Genomic DNA, 20,081 nt, shown 5'->3' with positions numbered 1-20,081 from the left:
CAGTCCTTTAGTCTGTTCAAGCTGCTGTAACAAACTATAGTAAACTAGGTGACTTATAAAGAACAGAAATTTATTTCTCACTGTTACAGAGACTGGAAGTTCAAGATCAAGGCTATGGCAGACTTCCTGGTTTGTAGATGGCTGTTTTTTACTGTATATTCTCATGGCAGAAGAGGCAAGGGACCTCCCCCTGGGCCCATTTTATAAGGGCACTAATCCATTCAGGAGGCTCCACTTTCATGACCTAATTACCTCCCAAAGGCCCCACCTCCAGATACTCTCACATTGGGGATTAGGTTTCAACATATGAATTTTAAGGGGGACACAAATATTTAGTCTATAACAGTGAGGTAATAGAGTCCAGGAAGATATGTGAGGGGTTAGAAAGGGAGTTTGTTTAGAAAAATAGTTTGGTCATAGAAATTGTCTACCCTATGTTACTATTGGTAGGATGTTGGTGCCATTGACTGAGATCATTCAATTCAGAAAATATGTCTTATATACCCCTTGTATGCCTGGGTTTATGACAGGTGCTGAGGAAACAATGATTAATAAGGCATGGTACCTACCTTGAGGGTACTCACAGTTAAATTAGCCAATAATTAAATTACTTGTGATTTGAGCTAACTAGAGGTTCAAGTGCTAAGAATAAGAATGTCCAGAGGAAGGATATCTTAATTAAGTTTGAGGGGTCATGGAAGGTGTCACAGAGCAGGTGGCCCTCTAAGCTGAGTATTCTTTTTCTGATTAAAAAAAAAAATCAAAGTTATACATGCATACAGTTTAAAGGGTAAAATAGTTCTATAAGAGTTGTTTTTGTTTTTTTTTTAAATAGCATTCCTCAAACTTCATCTGTACCTGAACTTGATTTATATGACAAGATCTCAGACCTTGGGTTGATGCTGAAATGAAATTAGGATTTGGGGCTCTAGGGCAGCGGTTCTCAACCTGTGGGTCACGACCCCTTTGGCGATCGAACGACCCTTTCACAGGGGTCGCCTAAGACCATCCTGCATATCAGATATTTACATTATTATTCATAACAGTAGGAACATTACAGTTATGAAGTAGCAACGAAAATAATTTTATGGTTGGGTCACAACATGAGGAACTGTATTTAAAGGGCCAGAAGGTTGAGAACCACTGCTCTAGGGTGTCAGAGTGTATTTTACATGTGGAAGGAATGTAAATTGTTGTGGCCAGAGGGCAACTGTGACATTATATTTTCCAAAGATAGCTGCACCAATATTTTCTATCCTATATGCTCTTCTAAAAAGTGACCTTGCCACAACCCCAGTAAAAGGTATAGGCTAATTTTTTACAATAATGTGTCTTGATGTACATCTACATTCATGGTGCTAGGCTTTAACAGATCCTTTCAATCTGAAAACTCGTCTTTCAGTTCTGAGAAATTTTCTTCAATTTTTTTTCCTTCCTCCATTTTCTCTGTTCTTTCAAACATGTTGTCTGTTCATATATACACCCCTAGATATGTTTCCACCACCCCCACCCCAGAGAGAGGAAGGGAGAGGGAGAGAGAGATAGAAATATCAATGATGAGAGAGAATCATTGATCGACTGCCTCCTGTACGCCCCCTACTGGGCATGTGCCCTGACCAGGAATTGAACCGCGATCTCTTGGTTCATGGGTTGATGCTCAACCACTGAGCCACACTGGATGGGCTAGATATGTAGTTTTATACAAATGGTGTCATACTACACATACTGTTTTGTTTAATGAATTTTTTTATATTACATAAGCAGTAAATCTCTAAAGATTTATCAAATAATATGGCATTTAACATTTATCAATTAATATGGCATTTATGCATACCCAATCATTTTATATGTGTAATCTTTAGTTTGTTTCTCAAACCTGGAAGTAGCCCACCACAAACCAAATAAAACCTTTGTAGACTATATGTCCCAGTTTGAACTTCTGAAAATGTGGTCACCATATGCTAGGGCATGAATTGGGGAATGAGCTTGGTGTTTGGTGCTCTCCATTGCTCTTTATTTCTCATCCCTCCCTTCCTACATGATGACACCATGTGAAATGAAACAGAGTCTACATACTGGAGAGTAGCTTAGAATTGTAATATTTTATGGAAACAATTATCTCGAATAACTTGTTATAAAAATAATATATTTATTTTGGAGTCTTAAGCCCCATGGTGATGAAACGTTTTTTTCTTGGGAATCCAGGTCTTCTCTTTAATCAGCAAGACACTTTGATTTGCCTTGCATCCTGTTGAGCACTTAGTAGAACAAGCAAATGTTAGAAATCTATTATATTTTTCTTTAGCTGTGAATCCCATCAAACTAACCCCGTTAATTGCAGTGGATGGGAACTGGAGAACTCTCATTTGGCAATTAGCAAATGGTGGTGGAAGAAAGAAAAACATCTTTTGGATATGTTTTTCTAAGGAATTTGGGGATTTAGAATTTAGTTATAAACAAATAGATTAATGTGTTTAAAAACGTTGAATCATTCTTAAATCACTCCTTGTTTTGTAACATACTAACAAGATCTTACAGATAGCTAAAACAGTGGTTGGGCAATTCAGCTGTGGATTTAAGATTCCCCAAAGGCATCATCCGCTAATGGGTAGGGTGTTCAGTGATAGATAAGTAAACATGAGTTAACTAGTAAACAAGGCTTAGCTAATAGAGTAAGAAGTTCTGTATCCTGTGATTACCTCTCTGTGTCTGAAGAAGGGTGTAGGACTGTAGGTTGTAGGCAAGAGGTTAATTCTTTGGGGTCCACTGTCTCTGTTTTGCAGGGCTTTTAAAAAACAGTAAGAACATTTAGCAGCACTAGATGGTATTCATCTGGAGTTTAGGATGCTCACATGTTAGATTGTTTAAAACAAGGCAGAAAGGATTACTTTTTGCCAGCTACATCATTCCTGGCAAGAGCTTACTACTTTGTTGCTTGTTTTGTTGTTGTTGTTGTTAACCCATTCGAGAAACTAACCTTGTACTGGTTCCAGCCAAATCTTTGTCATCATTGGCCCTAAAAAGCTCGCACCTGGCCATTCAGAAAGCTTCTATGCTCAGTGATTGATGCTCATCTCTGCAGGCTCCCCAAAGCCCTCCTCTCTTTCTCCTGAAGCACCTTCAAGCATTTCTGCATGGCTACCCACTCTCTTCGATTATACCTCCTCCTCCTGCCTTACTGAATACTGGGTTTCTCAGCTCACAACTCTTAAGAAGGAGCTTTATTTCAGAGTAGAAAGGGGCTCCCATATGTGGCCTATTATATCCATATCAACTTGCTTACTCTTTTCAAACAGCTATTGTCTTTTAATAGGGTCCTGCCTGGCAGGGGGAGTCCTTAATTCCTGCCATATAAGAATGGGCAGCTTGAGTTACAGCGAACTGCAGTTTGGTGCTCTGATCAAAAGGCCTCTGTTGTTTTTAGTGGGTTTTTTCCCCTCCCTCTCTCTCTCTTTCTACATCCTGGGCTAATAATTCAGCACAGCAAGGTCATTACAGGCTTTGAATTGAGAGCTGAGAGTGTTAAATTACTGACCTAGAATAAAAGAGATCTGGGGGGCTCTCAAGAAAGATAAAGGGATTCCGGATAGTAAAGTGCAAGCCCAGCAACCTCACTTCTTAACAATATTATTTTGTTAATCCTCTCTGTCTCCAAAAGTCTTTTCTGGGACAAGGAAAGATCTCCTGCCAGAGAAATTAGGTTAGGAACTCAACAACATCTCCTGAGAGCTGTGGCCCAGGTGCTAGCAGTTCATGGGGCCAGTGTAGCTGTCTCTTTTGTCTCCTCCCTTGTCAATATTTCCCCCTCTTTCCCTTGCTCCCTGAGACAAATATTTGGTCCTTTATCACATAAGTCAAATATACTTGTGATATTTCAGCTGAAAAGTTATATCCTACATGAGGATTTCAGACATGTGAAAAACATATCATTTGACCACAAAAATATCTTTAAAATATGACATCGTTTCATTAAAAACGGCTTCCATTCCATTTATACTTTGTAAATAATATTAGTCCAGTCCTCCCCTACTTTACCAAGAAAAAAAATTGTTCCAGTGTGAATGACTTTGACCTCTATTGGGTTTTCTGAAGAAAGTATTTCCATTTTTTTCCTTTGCTAAAACTATTATTTCCCATATATTCTTTTTTACAATTATCTCTTAAAGCCAGGCACTATTCTTATCCTTTGGAAAATATTGACTTCCTAAGTCTACTATTTTTAGAAAAGTTCCCAAAATCAACTTTCACAGAACTTCTGCACAGCAAAGTAATAATAATAGCAAATAGTCCCAGAATGTGCCAGCATTATACAACGTGCATTATTATCACATTTAATCTTTGACAACCTTATGTAGTAAGTATTCCTATTACCACCATATATATATATGATGTGTGTATATACACACACACACACACACACACACACACCCTAATATGCAAATAGACCGAATGGCGGAACAACCAAACAACTGGTCACTATGATGTGCGCTGACCACCAGGGGGCGCACGGAACATGGCAGACGTTGGCCGTGGCAGGATGGTGGAGCAGGTGAACGGGGGCGCCAGACCAAGGCAGGGCGCCGGTCGCTGTCATCGGGGTGAGCCTCCGGTGGTTACTGAAAATTCTTTGCTCCCGTGTGCTGTGGTCCTGCCTGGCGCTCACACCTGCTACCAGCACCAGTCCCGCTCACACCCGCTGATGGCGCCGGAGCCTCCACCTGCACCCACTGCTGGTGCCCAGCGCCAGCCCTGATCACTTGGCACCATCAGTGGGTGCGAGCGGTGGCTGCTGGCCCCGATCGCCCCTGAGGGCTTCCCCACCTCCTCCTGCTCCTGAGGGGTGATCGGGGCAGCAGCTGCCACTCGCATCCACTGACGGCGCCAGCCCTGCTCACACCCGCTGCTGGTGCCGGCCCCAATCGCTCCGCACTGTCAGTGGGTGTGAGCAGGGCCAGCGCCGTCAGCGCATGGGAGCGGTGGCGGTGGGAGCAGGGCTGCTGGCAGATGGGGGATGGGGAGGCGAGGGGGCTGTGGTGGGAGGGGCCAGGTGGGGGCACGGAGGATGGGCCGAGACCCACCCCAGTGCCCACCACAGCCTTGCGGCCCACGGTTCCTTTCAAGGTGCACGAATTTGTGCACTGGGCCCCTAGTTTTATGGATAAAAAATAATTGAGGCACAAAGTGGTTAAGTACCTGGCCCAAAGTCACACAGCTAGGAAGAGATTAGATTTGCCCCAGACCAGTGCTTCTCAAACTTTAATATGCATGTGAATCATCTAGGGATCTTGTTGAAATGCAGAATCAGATTTAGTAAGTCTGTCACGGGGCCTGAGAATCTGATTTTAACAGGCTTCTAAGTGATACCAAAGCTGCTATCCTTGATCCACACTTTCAGTAGCAACGCTGTAGTCATTCCTGCTTCAGAACTACTCTGAAAAATGTTTTGGTTATAACTTCCAATTTCTCATTCCATCAGGCAGTTCTATAAATGTACATACTGGGTATTTGATACCAATAACTTACTTTCTTTCATTTTTATTGTGGTAAAATATACATAACAAAATTTTAACCATTTCTAAGTGTGCAGTTCTGCAACATTAAGTACATTCACATTCTTCTTCAGCCATCATGACCATCCATCTTTGGAACTTTTTCATCTTCCCAAAATGAAACCCTATACCCATTAAACTCTAACTCCTGTTCCCTCCTCTCCCCAATCCCTGGTAAACCACCATTCTACTTTCTCTCTCTATGAATTTAACTACTCTAGGTACCTCATATAAGGTATGTCTTTTTGTGACTGACTTATTTCATTTAGCATAATGTGTTCAAGGTCTGTCCATGTAGCATGTATTACAATTTCCTTCCTTTGTCAGGCTCAATAGTATTTCATTGTATGCATATATCACATTTTGTTTATCTGTTCATCCATTGATAGAAACTTGGGTTACTTCCATCTTTTTGCTGTTGTGAATAATAGTGCCATGACCATGGGTATACAGATACCTAAATCTCTACTTTCATTTCTTTTAATTATAAACCCAGGAGTAGAATTGCTGGATCATATGGTAATTCTACAATATCTTACTAAGGTACAAGTTTATTTCCAAGTTATTGTTTGTACTCCCATTCCTCCCCTTTTAAAAAACATTTCTTACTGAAAGGAAATCTTTGAAAGTTTGACAGAAAAAGTAAATTTTCAGTACAGATTTTCATTTTCTGTCATCTATAACTGCTTTCTGATTTGTAGTCAGTCACAAAAGATTATTGAGAAATGTCCTTGGGTTTTTAGGAGATTGGTAGTTGGTTAAATGGCACCAAGTAGAGAATTAGAGAGTGCTGATGTTCTGAAATAAATCAATATTAAGAAGATTTATGCTACAGAAAAAGTTTTGTGTGAGTGAATTCACAACTTCACCTGACAAACAGGTGTTTAGGGAATAGAGAAGCCCTTATTAAACTTTTATTTTTTCCTTTAAGACTTCCTGGAGCAGCTATACCAGGATCTTCAGAAACATTATGGAACCTCTTTCTCTGAGGTCATTAACCAAATAAAAAATTAGAGTCTCATCTGTTTACCAGAGTTTGGTGTACAATTCTGCCTACTAGCTAGAGTTTTTTCCCTCTTACATCTTTAGAAATAAAATTCTTTGTTGGAAATAAGAAAAAAAATAGAAGTGACATTGAAATCTGGTGAGTTAATAAGAAAGAGAGAGTCATAAAGTTTTCTGTCGGACTATCAGTGTACATGTATACATTAAAAAATAAATGTATTTTTCATCATCATAAAAAAATAAGAAAGAGATTTTAATAAAGGTATTAGGATTTTTTTCCCCATCATAGACTACTGAGTTATTAAGACTTCTTTAATCATGTAGTCCTAGAGCTGTCTTATTTTAGGAGTTCCTAAACAATGCAAAAAGTTGGGAAGAATGAACTTGAATGTGGAAAGTGAAATAACACAAAATAGCTTTCAACAAAAGCCAGGAAAATGAGTACTTTAAAAAATACATATAATTTACCAGTAGCTCTAAACAGTAAGTATACTTGAGTACTGAAAGAGACTGCACTTATTTTCTAAAAAGTGAGACCAGCTATGGAGATAAAACAAAAAATAACAAAAAGGAGGTGACTCTGGAAATAATGGTAGTAACATAAGACATGATAAACCATGAAGATAGAGCATGAAATTGGCAGCCACAAGTCTGATGTATGTGGTTCTAAAAGTACAAGTCCTGCATTCCAACCACCCTTCAATTTTTTGATCATTTTAAATTATGATTGAATGCAAGCAGCCCTGGCCTGTGTAGTTCAGTTTGTTGAGCATCATCCTGTGCACCAAAAGGTTGCAGGTTTGATCCCAGATGCAGGAGGCAACCAATTGATGTTTCTCTTTCACATCGATGTTTCTCTCTCCCTCTCCCTCTCGTTCCTCTTTCTGTAAAATCAATAAAAATATATTTTAAAAAAACAACAAGAAGAAGACTTGGCCTATGACTAAAGCATTTATATGAAGAATTTTTTTAACCTAATTTGTAACATCTTGAATAAGAACAAAGGATAGTGGTTTGAGAATTATTTTCTGGACTTTGAACCGAGAAGGTTGATAAATACTGTATAATACCTCCAGCTCTTGAATGAGGTGGTATAGAGGAAGGAATTTGTTACATTTCAGGGACCCATAAAATAGTGTTGTGTTTTAAATGAAACCTGCAGGTGATACTAATGGGAACATTTTGGAGATTCTAGTGAGAAAAAGGATGACATAAAAGTACTTAAAAGTTATAACTATAGGCAGAAAATAGAATAGAATTTACCTAAAAATTTTGTCTGATGCTGTACGAAGCACAGATATGCAATGGGTGGGAAAACTTGGGAGGAAATGAGTTGAAAAAACTAAAGAAGAAAACTGATAAGAAATTAGATGAGAATATGATATGTAATCTGGCAGTAAAATAGATAAAAACTGTTTTGCTTTTGAGATCTGGAGGTAGAGAGGAATCACGTTGTGGGGAAGGAATGTCAGGATCTGTCTGCAGATAACTAAAGATAGAGCTGAAGGGAAAGAAAGAACAGATGACAGGTTTAGAGATCACAGATGAATGAACATGAGATGTAACATGTAGCAGGATAACAGAAATACTGCAACATTCTAAAGGAATATTCTTTGTCCGGAAACTTCCTATAGGACCAGGGATGTTTCCCCAAAGAGACCATGAAAACACAACTACTCTGAATTTCAAGTGAAATTAGGCAAGCTCCTAGAAGTTCTGTTATCAAGAGCTCTGTTAGGAGGCCTTGTAGGAATGAGACAAACTAAAGATTTGTGGTATGTTGTTTTTTAAAAATATATTACAAAAATTTAACATAACATTGCAGAATATTTGGAATACAGAGGAAGGAATCAATTATAAGCCAAAAACTTTAATACAATTAATAAATACAATTGTCTTTTACATTTTTAATATTTTCCTAATGCAGACCTACTTTAATGTAGTTAAAATTATAATGTAAACACAATTTTTCCTATTTTCATGGTGTTTGAAAAGTGTTTTCTAAATTGCTACATTTTTTTTTTATGATTTAAACTAGAGGCCCGGTGCATGAAATTCGTGCACAGGTGGGGTCCCTAGGCCTGGCCGGCAATCAGGGCTGATTAGGTTCCTCGTCTCCCCACCTCCCTGCCTCTTCCTTCCCTTGCCGCCTGTGCACCACCACCGCCTGTGCACCACCACCGCCTGTGCACCACCACCGCCTGTGCACCACCACCGTGCGGTTCCCCACCTACCTGCCTTCTCCTGTTCTCCTTCCCTCACCACCCATGTCTGCTGCCACCCATCCCCAGTTCCCCATCCCAGCTTGGGGCCCAGCCCGATCATGAGATTGGGATCTGCTGGCCTGGGGGAGGGACTGGGAGGTTGGCTGGCTGGGGGGAGGGGTCAGCTGCCACCACAGTGGGCGGGCAGTGAGCTGATCAGGGCATGCCAGCGGGGGGAGGGGGGAGGGATGGGGGAGGGACCTGGGAAGTTGGCCGCTGGCCCCAAGAAGGGACCTGGCCCTCGGCCCCCCTGGGAAAGGGGCTGGGTCTGCCGCCACCCACTCCCAGTTCCCTGTCCCAGCCTGGGGGCCTGCCGGCTGTGGGGAGGGACCAGGAGGTTGGCCAGCAGGCCCCATCGGTGATCGGGGCCTGTGGGTTGGGAGCAGCTCCTGCATTGAGCATCTGCCCCCTGGTGGTCAGTGCCCGTCATAGTGACCAGTCGTTCCAGTTGTTCTGGTCGTTCCGTTGTAATGGTCCCTTAAGCTTTTATATATATAGATTTCTAACATGCTATAAAGAGTATGTATTACTAACCTTCTCCCAGTGCTCTGTGCATTGATTTCACATCCTGAGGTATTTATTTGCCTGTTTCTCTTGGCATGAGTAAACAACCTTATAAGGAGATGTTCCTTAACACTTAAAACTGCAAGGGGAAACATGTTAATGAATCATCTTGCTTCTGCACTGACACTTGGTGGGTAAGGAAATGACATGCAATTGGGAGTTTACCATAGCATGCCAGGCCTTCAGCAATAAGTTTTGAAATGTGAAGGCATGAAAAGGGATTTTGAAACATTTTTTAACTCTGGCAGGGAGCCAACTGAATTATAAACAAAGATGCAGTGGGGAGCAGTTTACTTTCAGGAAACAATCTGTGAGAACTAAGTCCTTTGGTTAGCCTTCTTGGTGAGAATTTGCTTGGAGATCACCCTATCTGGAAACCATCTCTTCCCCCTTAGCGTCAGCCTAGGGTGGGACAAGAGCTTTAAGAAGATTCTTCCTGGGATTTGGTGACAGAAGAGCACTTGGTGAAGTAACCAAGGAGAGAAAACTCAGCATTGCTTATGCTGACCATTGCAGAAGCTTTCCACAGCTTTCAGGGCCTGTCTCATGAGTTTTTCTCTTCAAAACGAAGTCAAATATGATCTTACTGATGTCATGGTCTGAAAACTAGCTCTGCTACTAAGGATCACTCAATCAGGCAGGAAAAAAAATCTTGGTATGAAATGCCAGTGCTTAAGGCTTTAGAGTGAACCGATAAGACTCTGATAGTTGTTTTGCTGAATAGAAATTATGAATCCTGTTCACCACAATGGCAACTCAGGTCTCACAAATTGGTTCATCTATCCTAGAAAGTGACTGGGGATTGATTAATTCCTTTGGATTTCTTCCTAAATTTGGGACTTTTTTAGAAACCAAAGGTCTTAGACATTCTACTTCTAATTTAGCCAATACTGGGAACAAGAAGATGAGGATCTGAGTACTCATCTGCAATGTGGTCGGTTTCTATTTTCTATACTTTTACACTTAGTTCTTCCTGGCCAATAGAGAGCCTACAATTGGTTCACCTGATGCATATCTATGGCAGAACCTTATTTGAAATGTTAAAGCCACACTTTGTCAAATTTCTCCTTGGATGTAAGCTATATTATTCACTTTTCCCTTTAATAGGTGTGTTGTATGTTTGAACTATAGATAACAACAGTCCAATAGTCAGAAGTTCTTAGAAATTGAGCGTTTGTACAGAAACTTCTTTGTAACACTATAAACAAGAAATTGGTGTGAGGCAATTCTGTCCAAGTGTGCTGTCCAAACTACTTTGGCCTTCTGCAACATAGACCAAGCTGACATGCTCTGCTGATTTCTTTCATCAAGTTAGCATTGCCAAATTCTGTGGCAGATAGGCAATGGAAAGAAAACATTTAAGGACTTAGACTTCATTTGATTTTTACAAAGAAAGAGAACAAATCCAGGGATGGTTAGTTCAGGGGACCAAATCATGCCATAAGAATATATCTTTAGGGTTTGGCGACTTTCTGCAAAACAAAACTCCAATCTGCTAATTTTGCCAACGTGTTTGAGGGAAATGTGCCACAGAAGTTTTCTTTTTCCCTACACAGAATATCTTTTTCCCTTCTGTTTATAGAAGCAACAGAAGCTTACTTTAAATCTTGATTCTTCCTAAGATGTTCTGGATCTTTGATCTTATTTTTCAAAGGCTGATCCATATTCTATATTTGTATCACCTTTGGTATGGCCAGTTGTGCTACATAATTGGATATGATTTGTCTTCATATTTTGCTTCTCTGTAGATTTTTTTAGGATTCCTTGCAAATAAAACTCATCTCAAATAGCAGAAAACAAGCCCTGGCCAGGTAGCTCAGTTGGTTAGAGTGCCATCCAATACGCCAAGGTTTTGGGTTCAATCCTTGGTCAGGGAACATGTAAGACTCAATCACTGATTGCATAACTAAGTGGAACAACAAATCGATGTTTCTTTCTTCCCTCCTCTTTCCCTTCCCCTCTCTCTCAAGTCAATTAAAAATATAAAAAGAAAAGAAATCTATAAAAATAAAAAACAGCAGAAGACAACCCAATGAGAAAATGAAATTGTATCAAGAGTTCACACTAGCACCTGGCTGGCGTGGCTCAGTGGTTGAGCCTTGACCTATGAACCAGGAGGTCACAGTTCAATTCCTGGTCAGGGCACATGCCTGGGTTGTGGGGTCGATCCCCAGTGCAGGAGGCAGCCAGTCAATGATTTTTTCTCATCATTGATGTTTCTATCTCTCCCTTTCCCTTCTTCTCTGAAATCAATAAAAATATATTTTAAAGAAGAGTTCACACTAGCTTAACATGTGTACAAATGTTAAATAAATTTTTTAACATAGCTCCTGCTGCATTTTCTTAACATGTTACTCTAGAGTTAATTAAATACTAAGCTAATAAAGTGGGAGAACTATGGAATTTTATTAATTATTTGATTTTATTGCTAAAATCAATTTAGGAGACATTTATACTCTGACCATTTCATTTTAATAAATTAATTCATACCTTTTAATATATATATATATATATATTTTGCAAAGAAAATTTAATTTTGATATCTCTGAATCCAGAAATTTCCTGAACTTCTTACTCATGACAGGTTAAAAAGAAATAGATCTTAATGAATTGGACAAAAGAATATCTTTATTATGCTACCTTTTGTATAAGAAAGAAGAAGAAATAAAAATATGTACATACCTCCGCTCATGTGAGAAAAAGATACACACGGGAAGAATGAACCAGAAACCAGTGAGATTCATTACTTACAGGGCATTATTGAAAATGGAGTGAACAAGTAAAAGTGTGGAGTGAAGGTGACACTTTTAGAACTATGTTAATATTTCACATAGGCAAGATAGCTATGTATATAATTAACAAGGATGAGGGGCCCTAAAATAGAATACAGACAAATAAATGAAGCAAACTATATTTCAAATGAATAAATTAAACATACTGAAGGGAATTGGGGAAGATTAAGTAATGTTTTTTTGTTTGTTTGTTTAATCCTCATCCAAGGATATTTTTTCCATTGCTTTTTAGAGAGTGGAAGGGAGGGAGGAAGGGGCAGAGAGAGGGGGGAAAACATCAATATGAGAGACATATAGATTGGTTGCCTCCTGCATGCGTCTCCTTCAGAGCCAGCCAGGAATCAAACCTGTGACCTCTCAGTGAGCAGGCCAACACGAACCACTGAGCACACCGGCCAGGGTGAGACTAAGTACCTTTTGAACACAGTATTTGGACTATTTGCCCTCCCTTGGGCTAAAAACAAAAAGAGCTCTAAATAAGTGTTGAACTATAATTAGGAGGTTGCTTTTACACAGAGGCATGGATTAGCAACTGCTGTACATTTTAGGATTGAGCAAATAAGTAAATATATATTATGGATAATGGGAGCTGGATTTCTCTGTGAGAAGAGGAAGTTTCATATATAAAAGGGAAAGAATAGAGGGTACCTTGTAGCAATATATTGGAATTGAATCAGTGTGGACTCATGGGTTTTAATATATGTAAATAGCTAGACATATAGAAATGAAAATAAGTATGTGTGTGTTTGTGCACATGTGCACATTTGTGTAGAACATGTGTGTATCTTAACTGTCTTCTGAGAGAGCCTAGAAGCAATGACACATTTGGAGCAAAAAGCACACCCAGCACCTACCTAGATCTTGGTTTTTAAACACTGTTTTTTACTAAAAGCAACTTGGGCTTCTTGGATAAATGACTGGTTCCAAGATGGGTTAGAGAAAGAACAAGATGGGCCTGGAACATCTTATTCTATCAAAAAGAAAGCAAGTAACCAAAGAATTGTGTAGACATGTCAAAAGGACAGAAGTCAGCTTGAAGGAGCTCCCACAGCCAAATCTGGGACAATTTGAGCAACAAAATAAATGATAGTAAAGGATTTATAGCCTATTGAATAAAGTAAGAATCCATGAATCCAGACTAATGTAAATAAATAAATAATGAATGGATGAGAAAGGTAAGCTCTTCTTTACCATATAAAGTCAAATTATAAATGTAGATGAAATAATGTAACTAGGGGGAAATAGCTATTTGGCAAACCCATCAAAATTGTTATTGCTTCTAGCAAGAATTATTAGATACTGAATCAATAGCTAGTGAAACTAGTAAATGAAAGTTTGAAGAGTTGACTGTATATTTCCACAGCCTCAAAATATTTCCCCACAAGATACTTATTAAATACAACCTAATTGCTTACTCCTTAGAACTTATAATCTAGTAGGAGAAATAAGTCTAATAACTTTAAAACAAGGCAGCAAATTGTGAGTTCTATTAGAGAGTTAAAAGTGAGATATGCTGGGAATTGAGCATGGGGATGGAATCATGAAAAGACTTTATGTAAAATATGGCAGATGGTCTGGAAAGATTAGAGTTTTAGCAGATGGAGACAGAAAAAAGATACTTCAAATTGAAGAGAGCCAGAAAAGTTTTGAACAATATTGCATTTTCTGCTCTTTCCTTAGAGCCATCTTATCTAAAAGAATTTTCACTGATCATATTGATCATCTATTCTTTAAGTAAAGTGATTATGATCCCCATACTGACCAGTTGCCACCCTATTCTAATGTTTCTAATTATTTTTATTTTTAGTTAAATGTGAATTTTATCAGTATGGATTACCTAAAGGCAGTAGTGTGAATAAAATTGTAAATCTTTTCATATTCAATATTATAAGCCCTTGCCCTATCAATTTGTTTTATAAAATTCCTATGTTATAATTTTTTATAAATTTGTACTTATCTGTATAATGAGGCTCAGCCAGATTCTTTAATGCATAAATTACTCTCTAGTTTTTTTTTAAAATATATTCTTGAAAGTTACATTAAGGATATAACTTCACTATAACTAGTTCCTTTACAACCAAGATCATGATCTAGACACCAGCATTTTACCCTTGTGGGATATGAAGCACACTTTGGGACTAAGTCTTTGCTGGATAGCTTCATAAATTTAGTCTAGAATGTTCTCATTTTAGACTTCATTTGCTAGAAATGTGGCCTGCTCCATTTATCTGTAACAGCTCATTTGCTTTCTTTTTCATTTTCCTTTGCTCAAGACAATAAATAGCACTGCCACAAACTGTATGCTTAGTTTAACACTTTCATTGCTTTTTAAACATCTCTCATCTAACCTAAGTCTTTGCCAGGTATTTTCCTCATACTTTCTCACAGTGTCTTAGAATTAGATTTCTATGCTACTTTTCTAAGAGGGAAGAAGAGTGTGTAATTAGCCTTTTTGTATAGCACTGTTAATAGTCACAGGACAAGGTTAATTTTATCCTATAACATACTATACAATACAGACAGGTTAGACACTTCCCTCTGAACTTGGTCAGGGAAAAGAAAAATGGAACAGATGGCTCCTGAAATTTTTTCCTGTTCAATTCAGAGGTTCAGAATTTTTTTCTCTCGTTAGTCAACAAATGAAAAGTGGCATTTGGAATTACCATTGTCCCTCTATTACTTGCCATCTTCATTTTAATGTCTGCTTCTCTGTAACATTAACACATTTCCCACTCATGATTTACTTGTCAGGGAATTTAGGAGTTTTCTGGAACCCGAAGTCTGCCTTAGGTGGTGTTGATTACTGGATAATTGCCTATTCTTTGGTGGAATTTCAATTTTTAGATTACGCCAGGCTCTACAGCCTTTACTTCTTTGGCAAAAGAACCCAAAGGCAGTGGAGTATATTTTTTCCCCTTCCCCAGCCCAGCTTAAACAATGACTCACTTGGGCTCTGGGGTTTTGCTTCATACTTTAATTTAGGGGCCACTTTCTACCCTTGTTCTTCTTATTTGCTTTTAGTGTTCTGTTTGGAACCTTTTATATCCTTTGGCACATGGATTTTCCTCTGAGGTTATTGTCAGAGAAGTATGTAACACCACCCCTAAACTGGAACAGACAAGCTGGTTATGTCCCATAAGCTATGTTGTTCATATGGCAGCTGATAGAGGTCAGAGAGTACAGAAAGAATATCTTTAAGGAAACATAATTCCAAAAAAGGTAGGGAGAGACGTATTCTCCAAAAAATATGAGTGCCAATGTCAGCCAATTAAAGACTGAAAGATTTCCCTCTATGTGAGATGCTTCCAGTGACTGCTAAAATTTCCTCAGGGTGTGTATGTGGGAAGGGGGGAAGTACTCAGAGGAACTGGACTGAAACAGTTTTCAGAGGGATATGGTTATGTGAAGTGACTTCCTTCTAGAAGGACTTGGTCTAATTTATAGTTCAGAGTCTTGGAGAAAAAAATCCTTTTCCCTTTTTGGCAGTGCTTCTGATTTCAACCTTCCATAACTGTCCATCTAATGATGATTTCTTGATTGTTCTCTTTGCAGCTTTAACAGTGTATGTCAGGGAACTCACATTCTCTTTCGGGAATTCAGCTTCGTCCAAGCCACCCCTCACAACAGGGCATCATTCCTACGGGCCTTCTGGAGATGCTTCCGAACTGTAGGCAAAAATGGCGGTAAGTCTTCCCAAATTTTTTCTTCCCTTTTCTTCCTACCAAACTTTTATCTTTTTTTTTGTTCCTATAAATACTGTTTGAGTACTAGCCAGTTTGCCTCAGTGGATAGAGCGTTGGCCTGCCGACTAAAGGGTCCCGGGTTTGAATTGGATCAGGGGCATATGCCCAGGTTGCAGGCTTAATTGCCAGTAGGGGGCGTACGGGAGGCAGCCAGTCAATGATTCTCTCTCATCATTGATGTTTCTATCTCTCTCTCCCTCTCCCTTCTTCTAAAATCAATAAAAATATATTTTAAAAAATACTGTTTGGTCTCATGCTATTCAAGGTTATAGGCCCACCTTACTTTTGAGGAGCTGTTCTGTTCCTCTTGTGTCAGAAATACACCTCCATTACTATCACCATCACTAATGAGTGTATTAAGAGCCAAGTGAAGCTCTGTGCACTTTACATGCAGTAATTCAGTTACTCTTTATAACATCTCTCTGTGGTAGATACTGTAAACTCCATTTTATGACTAATAAAACTGAGGATCAGAGGGGTTAAGTAACTTGGCAAGGTTAAACAGTAAATGCTGGGGCTGGATTCATACCCAGTCCATCTGGCTCCAGAGCCTTTGCTTTTGACAAATATTAAAATACCATGCAGTAGCCCTAACCAGTTTGGCTCAGTGCATAGAATGTCGGCCCAAGGACTGAAAGGTCCTGGGTTCGATTCCAGTCAAGGGCATGTACCACGGTTTCAGGCTCAATCGAGGCCCTGGTCGGGTGTGTGTGGAGGCAACCAACCAATGTGTCTCTCTCACATTTGGTGGTTCTTTCTGCGTCTCTCCCCCTCCCTTCCACTTTCTCTAAAAATCAGTGGGAAAATATCCTCAGGATTAACATCAAAACAATGCCATGAGGTAAATTCAAGGAATGATGTGACTGCAAATAAACTCCTGGGTAGAGGGAGGGATGGGGATACTATTGTTAGAGAATGGAGAGAGAGTGGATTAGAGAAGGTTCTCCTCAGAAATGGCTGTTTGATCTCAGTTGGGAAGGAAGAGTGAATCGAAGTTGTACACATGGATAAAAGAGAGAAAGGCATTCTACTAGTAGGTAGAGCAGGTGCTGTGGTGTAGAAGCATAAATGGAATAAAAGGAAGACTCGGGTACTGAAAGACATTTTTTGCCATAAAAAAAAGTTGTATTTCATGTAGGCACTGTATGAAGGATTATAGAAGAGTGATGTGATGATATGAGTTCTAGAAAGAGCATTCTAGAGACAGTATGGAAATGGCTTAGAGGGTGAGACTAGAAGCCAGGAGCATAGTTGGCAGACTTGTAGTAGGTGAGGTGCAAGAACACAAGAGCCAAGGCAGCAGCCATAGAGATGGTAGGTGTACTTTCAGAGATAGAATCCACAGGACTTGGTGATTTGGTTTGGCATGTAAGATAAGTGGGAAAATAGTTACACATTTCCGGGTAAGTGTATAGTTTTGAAGCATTAAGTGCACTCATATAGTTCTGACACCATCCCAACCATCCATCTCCACAACTTTTTCATCTTCCCAAACTGAACCTCTCTACCTATTAAGCACTAACTCTCCATTTTCCCCTTCCCGCAGCCCCTGGCAGCTACTATTCTACTTTCTATCTCTCTGAATTGGACTACACGAGGTATCGCATACTAATGGAATCATATTATATTTATCCTCTTGTGAATGACTTATTTCATTTAATATAACATCCTCAGAGTTCATGCATGTAGTGGCAAGTGTCAGAATTTCCTTCCTTTTTAGGGTTAAGTAATACTCCATTGTATGTGTATACATATTATTTGTTTATTCATCCATTGATGGATATTTGGGTTGCTTTCACATTTTGTCTAATGTGATGTAAGTTTTTTAAAAGTTTATATTTCTTTGGAACACAGTTAAAAAACTTCAGTAAGCAACAGGGAATATAGGTCAGGTTCTAGAAATATAGATTTTGGGAAATAGAATAAAGTTGACTAAAGTAAATTTTTCATTTCACCTTACAAATCCTTGAGAGAAGAGCTATGTACATGGGAAAATGCAAGTCATTTTTGTATTTGCATACTGTTGGTTTGGCATATTCTGATTATATTCTAAAGAAAATATGAAGGAAAACACTGATTGAAAATGCCTTTGAGATTTTAAAGATCTTGGTGAGATGAAAGGCAAAGGTACCCACTGACAGCTTCTTTTTAAAAATGGAACTAGATTCTCACATTCAGAACATTGAGACATTAAATTGCTCCAAAATTTTCTGATTTAGAATCTCTACATCAAAACCTTGGTTCACATATGTTTTTAACCATTTGTACACTATAAGCATCTATAGACGCAAGCGGCGGGCCTTTTTTAATTAAATTCAAAATATCGTGGCAGTTAACTGGTTAAGGGCCTGTTTGTATCCCACCTTCATATTGTGTGTTATTTCAAATTACTATTGAATGCTTTTAACACAGTTTCTTTAGTGATTGTAACTTAAAGTAGAGGAAGGCCTGAACTATTTCCTCATTCATTCAATGAATTATTTCTGGTAGACTTACCATGTGCCTGGCACTGGGGCTAGAGTGAGCGAACAGATACACTCCCTGCTTCCATTGAGTATATAAGATCCCCCATCCTGCTCTAATGGATGCTACTGCTACTTTATATTTAGCTACTGAATTTTTTTTCTAAAACTCCTTCTACTTAGTGTCTTATTAGACCATTTCTACTATCCTAAGAAATAAGTAAGATAGGTATTATTGTGCCCATTTTATAAACAATGAAATTATGTAACTTGTATAATTGCACAGTGGATTGGTAGCAAAGTTAGAAACAGAACTCAGATTTACTAATTTGCTAATGTGCTATTTCTACTATTTCTGCTACTCCAATCACATACGGCTTCTGTGACATGCACTCTCTAGAGACAATCTAGCTCATTTACATTCTTGTGCAAACAATCTTAGTGTGCTGAGAATAGCAGCATCTCCTTTACAGAATATATGTACTAGTGGGCACAAATCAATGTGACCCAATTTTAAGTGAACACCCTCAGAAAAATTAAGCAGTTGGTCTCAAAATAAACAAAACTGGGAGCTGTGAATGGATAGGTGGAGTTTGTACTGTTTCAACAGAACCTGTCTTTCCCAATCCTTCCCAGTCCCTTAAACAGTTAGCAAATATGTATTGAATACTCTCTATATTGAACAATGGCGCATATAGACAGCTGGTTTCTGTGAAATAGTACATGGAGGTAACTATGGAAAACAGTCTTTAAATGTCCTCAATTCTCTTCCTGCTTTAGAAGTGGGGCCTCTTCAAGAATTTATTTACTATCACAAGGGATTCATATAGCATGTGGACTCTAAGCAGATGTGGGTTTCTTTATCTTTCTTACAGCAGCTGCCATTGATTCATCCAGCTGTTAGAGGGAGCACCTCCAAGTTCTCCCTGTTTCTCCTGTGCCATAAACATGACCTAGATTTTATGCTGGATATTTCTTGCTATGCTTCTTAATCAGACAGTTTCTGATTTCTTAAAGACCAAATGCAACATTTGTGTCTAGGTGATACTAAAATCTTTGCTTAAATAGCTTTAATATATTCTCAGTTTCTTCCAGGAAACTTGAGAATATTTTTCAGTTCCAGAATGTGTCAGTCCCCAATTTTAATCCAAAATGAGCAAAAACATTCAGAGGCAGGGTTCCAAAAGTAAGTATTAAGCCCCATTTTTTCAAGTAGAATGCCAAGTACCAGACTCCTATTCAGAGGAGCCTCTACTATATTATTCTCCTGCAGACAACTTCCTTAGAACATCATGTACATATTATAGCATTATCAAGAGGAAATAACTCTTCTGGGAGGTAGCATAGAAGAGCAGAGTTCCAGCAAAATATATCTAAAACTGAAGTCACTTTGTAAAAAATAAGGACCTGATCCCTTCTGAAATAGTTTATCCAAGTTTTTAGCAAGTACAAGGATGCAATGTCATTTCTGCATATCTGAGTAGTGAATAATGCTAATTTTCCTATGTCTGCATTTCAAATAACCTCATGAAGACTATAACAAATCTCTTGCTATTAGGCAACTTTAGACTCTTGGAAGCAAAAATGTCTATTCAGCCCTAGCTGGGTTTCTCAATGGTTAGAGTGTCAACCCGAGGACAGAAGGGTTGAGGTTCAATTCCGGTCAAGGGCACGTACCTCTGTTTCAGGCTCTATCCCAGCC

At 38.9% G+C, this 20,081-nt stretch overlaps 1 protein-coding gene across 1 annotated transcript in view; it reads left to right on the top strand.

The window, feature by feature from the left end:
* The window catches only part of CUNH11orf49 (chromosome unknown C11orf49 homolog), a 142,311-nt gene that overhangs the window by 48,407 nt on the left and 73,823 nt on the right, over positions 1-20,081 (top strand). The window contains 1 exon segment of the mRNA XM_006091979.3: positions 15,727-15,857. Coding sequence (XP_006092041.1) covers positions 15,727-15,857 — 131 coding nt within the window.

This window comes from Myotis lucifugus, unplaced genomic scaffold (assembly GCF_000147115.1).
Source record: "Myotis lucifugus unplaced genomic scaffold, Myoluc2.0 scaffold_97, whole genome shotgun sequence".
Lineage (NCBI taxonomy): Eukaryota > Metazoa > Chordata > Mammalia > Chiroptera > Vespertilionidae > Myotis > Myotis lucifugus.
The sequence above is the reverse complement of the archived record's forward strand: the minus strand, read 5'-3'. Positions and strand labels throughout refer to the sequence as shown.